Source organism: Oculina patagonica, unplaced genomic scaffold, assembly GCF_052425735.1.
Source record: "Oculina patagonica isolate OP01 unplaced genomic scaffold, crgOcupat unplaced289, whole genome shotgun sequence".
NCBI lineage: Eukaryota > Metazoa > Cnidaria > Anthozoa > Scleractinia > Oculinidae > Oculina > Oculina patagonica.
Window position 1 is genome coordinate 7,894 of NW_027558133.1, and position 5,185 is coordinate 13,078.

A 5,185-nucleotide genomic window follows, 5' to 3' on the forward strand; every position below is an offset into this window, starting at 1 on the left:
AAAGAAGTATCGGTATGCTAATATTTTTCTTTCAGTTGTTGAAAAGATAGTTACATTTTGTCGGTATTTATTGTCGTTCTCGCAATTGCGCTAGTAGCTTTTACTCACAACTCAAAAAACCATGTAAAAACCGCCGAGCCGAGAAAATTTTTCATAATGCCCGGTCATTACAAGAAAATAATGCCCGCTCAGCAGCCAATCAGAGCGCGCGTACTATTGTAGCCATATAATAAAGGAGGATAATCCTTGTGCTAGGATCATCCTCTTTCCATGTAAATGGGCCCGCGCGCCCATTTACATGGAAAGAGGATGAAGTTTGCACGTGGTCACTAATTGCTGAACGTGACGGAACATTTTGCGAAAAACCTAGCTTGCGAATTGCTCTTGTTGCTTCAAACTCGGGCTCTAGTTATCACGGCAAAAACAGTTCCTCGAGCGTTACAACTGCACCTGAAATTACAATACGCTATTAGAATGGCCGTTTTCAAAATGTCACGAAAGCTATAGATTATAAAAGTGTCACGGTATCAAGAATCCTATATGAGTTTGTAATCTCCAAAAAAATACAGTTTTTCGCACTACCTTGTCAACAAGTTGTTGCTAGGGCGTGATACTGAGAAATATAGCTAGCTTCCACTGGAAAACTTTGTGTTAAAAATAACTCTGTTTTTACCCGGGGGAAGGGGCACTCCCATACATGAGCTATATAGGTATGTGCCGCTGTGAAGGGTATGGTTTTCAAGCAGTTTAGTCTGGGATAGGGTATAGAAATCAGAGAGTTTTGGTCTAGAAAAGGGTAGCATTTGCCGGGAAACCGATCGACGGTATGACGAATATAGTCCAGAAACTCGGAAGAGAAAGAGGCTTTCCTAAACGTAAATAAAATCATCGCGGCATCGTTGTTCACAGATGGTTTTCCCTTAAAACACTGATAATGATACAGTTCTAACAAAATGCAAGTCTGGGATAGGGTAGGGATTTTCAGTGTCTAGTCTAGTATAGGGTTGCAAAAATCAGCTGAACATGGTCTGGTATAGGGTAAGGGCTTCAAATTCCCAGCGGCACACCCCCACCCAAAAATATACCGGGTGCCCCCCGGGTGTTTTTACTGGTAGATTGAAACAGATAAGCCAGTGGGGGTTTCGGGTGAAAGATTTTAATAAATATGCTTTGTTTCACTGAATATATAAAACGCCAGGTCAGCCAAACTACTTAAGAGGGCGTCTTTCTTAGAAACACCCACTCAATTTCGCGTAAGAAATAATTTTGCCTGAAACTCTGTTAACTGAAAGACTTTACCGAGGTAAGAACTAAAACAGATTTGGTTTGATTTGAAATGATATTCTGGCCGCGTTAGGAGCCATAAAATATTTTCCCTTGTCAGCCCCCGTCACAACGTCTCGAAAATTGAAAAATAGGCACTTTTCGTAACACTATAAAATATTTATTTCGCATCATCTGGCCGCAAATTTTATATCAACTTGCTCATAAACCTTTCTAGTTTTCCAAGACAGTCACAATTTGCCTCTCACATCTCCTGAAAAGGAAAAATCGAGCGTATTATGACCACTACTAATCGCCATCGAGTGAAGGCTGTAAATTGGCTTCGATTTAGAGGCTATTTTTTAAATTTTGGGACCAACCTAATACTTCTAGCCTATACAGCCGACTAGAGTAGTCGTTTATCTGCAAATATGTGCAAAATCCCATGTACGTTTTCAATATTTCAAAAGTTGTGACCGTTTTTATCAGCACATGTACCAGCGTTCGTAAACCAAGATGGCGGCCCGTCGGACTGAACGATCCATTTCTACGACTTCACGGAAAAATAGGGGACTGTGAACAGTCTAATTTTCTCCGGAAACAGTAAACATTAAAAAATTGGCCAATTTAACAGCAAACACTAAAAATTTTGGGCAAATAACACTAAACACTAAACCCCATTCAGACCCTCATCAAACGTTAACCGTAAAAGCCACCACCCCATTGAGACCCTCTAAAGCGGGTTTTGATTTGTACGTCACTGCGTTGATTCATTTCCAATTACTGCAATAGGCAATTGTGAAAAGGCTCACAAGTTATTTGTTTAGAATTGTTCAGTACAACACCCATGTATGTCATTATGGATGCTTTCCACAAAGGGAGGGCATTCAAGACTTTCACAGGAATGCGGAATGAAGACCAACGCCTTAAAGACTGGTTCAGTAATCCATTGTCGAACTTACCGACCGGTCAAGTTTTTACAAATATGCGAGGCAGCAAGGCGAACGTGGCGTGCGAGGCGTACGATGCATACGGGTTAAAAATCCCTTATCCTAACTGAGTATGCGGGGCACGAGACGTGCGAAGCATACTAGTCAGAAATCCCTACTACTTACTTACTTACTCCTCTTCGTGCACAGATACACATAAGGCCTCAACCAAAAAGCGCCATTGGCTACGGTCGGCCGCTGCTCGTTCGAGGTGGCCCCATGTCCATTCGTTGTCCCTCATTTCTCTTTCCACTGTCCTTCTCCAAGTTTCTTTTGGGCGACCTCTCTTTCTACGGCCATCGGGGGTCCATCTAAGGGCGACTCTTGGTAGGTCTGTAGGCATCATACGAAGGACATGACCAATCCATCTCCATCTCCTTCGCTGCACTTGCTGTGTGATGGTTTCTGTTCTTGTAATTCTACGCAGCTCATAGTTTGAGATTGTGTTTGGCCAAAATATGCGGAGAAACCTTCGTAGACACCTATTCTGGAAGACTTCTAGCTTGTGGCTAATGGTCTTGGTCATCTTCCAGGATTCCGCACCACACAAAAGAGTACTTAAGACATTGCTCTTGAAGAAACGGATCTTGGTTTTCTGGCTGATGTTTCTGGATTTCCAAGTGCTCCGAAGAGAGGCAAAAACCTGACTTGCCTTTGAAATCCGAGCTAGAATCTCTTCCTCTCCATCTCCGCTGGTTGACACCATTGAACCAAGGTAGGTAAAGTGCTAAACCTCTTTGACTGCTTCCCCATTCAGCATGATGGCTTCGCTGGTTTTGCTATTCATCCTTAAATGACTGGTCTTCTTGGTACTGATCTTTAGGCCCAAGCTCCCTGCTGTAGTTGCCAAGGTGTTGGTCTTTGCCTGCATGTCTTGGTATCGATGGGAGAGCAGCACAATATCATCTGCCTATTATCCCTATTATCCCAATATAAAAGCAAACAGCGAGCTAATTAACTGTAGGCTAACCAATTTGTTATTTAGGCTAACCCAACTGGCTCGGATGACTCACCAGCCATGTGAACGGTGCGGGCCACAAATCCCTTATCCTATTAAATAAAAACTATCCACCAGCTACCTAAGCTAACGCCTGAGCAAAACGATGATGAGAGTTAATGAGAGTTCAAACTTTCGCTCTCGTTTGGCCTGAAACTCCATGCACTCTCATAGACTTTGAACATCTCCAATTTTTTCAAAAGAGTTGCTTAGAGTTTTTTCTTTCGTTTTCTCGCTCTTGAGGCATGGTCTCTCGTTCTCGTTTGGCTAACTCTCATCAATAGCCTAACCGAAGTGTAATATCGTCGGATAACCAATAAGGTATTTAATAACCTAACCGAAATGGCTCGCTGGCTCGCTCTTTGTAACGACGTAATGTTTGGATCGACCCAAATTACTACTATAATTGATTCAAACGTCAATCTTTTCATTGTATACGAATTTCGGCACATGAGAACGGTTTGATAAAAATTTCACTATTTTTTATATATGAGAATTTATTTTATAAGAATATTGAGGCTGAAATTTGCGAAATTTAAGAATATCTTAAGAATAAACCCGAGGCTGGGATTTCGAAAAGAATATAATTTATGTTTTTGGAAATTTTTAGATGCGATATAATCTAATGTTTTAACTAAACCGTATAAAATTCTTCCTTTCTCTAAACGGCAAAGCTAGCCAATAAAACAATAAAAACCTGCACTAGCCAAATGCTCGATGTCAATGACAGTTTAATGAACGGTACAAGTAATAAACATGTATATGGTATACGGCACAAAATACATGAACTAAACCTAAAATCTAAGAATATTCACTAGAATATTTTCAGCCTAACATCGAAAATTAAAATTAAAGAAAATTCAGAATTAAGAATTATTTATTGAAAATTAAGAATATTCAGCCTGGACCAGAAAAACAATATTTTTATAAAAAGAAAAGAGTGTATTGTGGGGCCCTGTGCTACAAACCCAGTCTTTCGCACTTTGATGCTGCCTCTTCGAGGTAGGACCACAACTGACAACAGTTTACATAAAAATATGACTTAACTAAATGGCACACTTAAATTCGCGCTTTAAGATGTTGAAAATTAAAAAATAAGTAAACTACACAATTTCACCAGATGTTTACAAGAGTAAGATTCCCTTGGCTTGAAATGCAAATCAATTTTTCGTTCTCGTCATTTGAAGTTTATTTGACCAAAACAGAATGAGAAAACAAACATTATTGCCTCAGTCCATTGTTATAATTTCGACGTTAGATTTTTCGGCTAGAAGCTCTACCGCGCAGAATTTAGCACACCCTAACAGCATCATAAATATTTGTAATATTTATTTTAGTGTCCCCAATTAGCTCTTTAGCTAAATATTATTAAATATTGTATGTATGTATGTGTAATCATTTTTCTTGCTCACAATTGCATCTGAAATTTTGTTTCTATTCAATTCGTTTTCAGCTCACAGTGTTTTGATAAACACAAAATAAGTTTGCTTATGTTGTGTTGTTGCGAAAAATCAATATTCGTGTCAAGTTTACCTCAATTGATCAAACAATTTTGTCGCTTTAACTTAATTCCTTGATTAACCGTGCAAAACCTGAGGTCATGCGTCCAGTAATATGAGTTTATTGGACGAAATTTTTTAAGCGAATCAGATAGGTAAATCAGGGGCACCCAACGGAATATTTCGTTTTAACGGATTTTTTACTCTAAAAAGGTCACCTAGAATTTTCGGGAGCCTTTCCCTGACTGGAATTTTCGAAAAGGTAAGTTTTGATCCCTATAACTTTCGGATCACTAGACTTTCAGCTAGAAAATCCGAACAGATAAAAAAAAATTTAGGGGATAAAAATATGCCTATATCTACCGTTTAAATACTAAAATATGTTCAACGGTGCTATCTTTAAGTGGTTTTGAACTATATTCTCGATGGGTGCCCCT

General features: G+C 39.4%; 1 protein-coding gene across 1 annotated transcript; it reads right to left on the reverse strand.

Annotated features, from left to right (window-relative positions):
• Positions 1-2,382: 2,382 nt before the first annotated feature.
• Positions 2,383-2,958, reverse strand: LOC144640384 (uncharacterized). Its single transcript, XM_078499550.1, has one exon. It carries the CDS (start codon positions 2,956-2,958, stop codon positions 2,383-2,385), a length of 576 nt encoding a protein of 191 aa, XP_078355676.1.
• Between the last annotated feature and the right edge of the window lie 2,227 nt (positions 2,959-5,185).

Bases quoted from the DNA above. Each gene is read 5' to 3' on its own strand.
- LOC144640384 (XM_078499550.1), bottom strand. From the start codon at position 2,958: ATGGTGTCAACCAGCGGAGATGGAGAGGAAGAGATTCTAGCTCGGATT.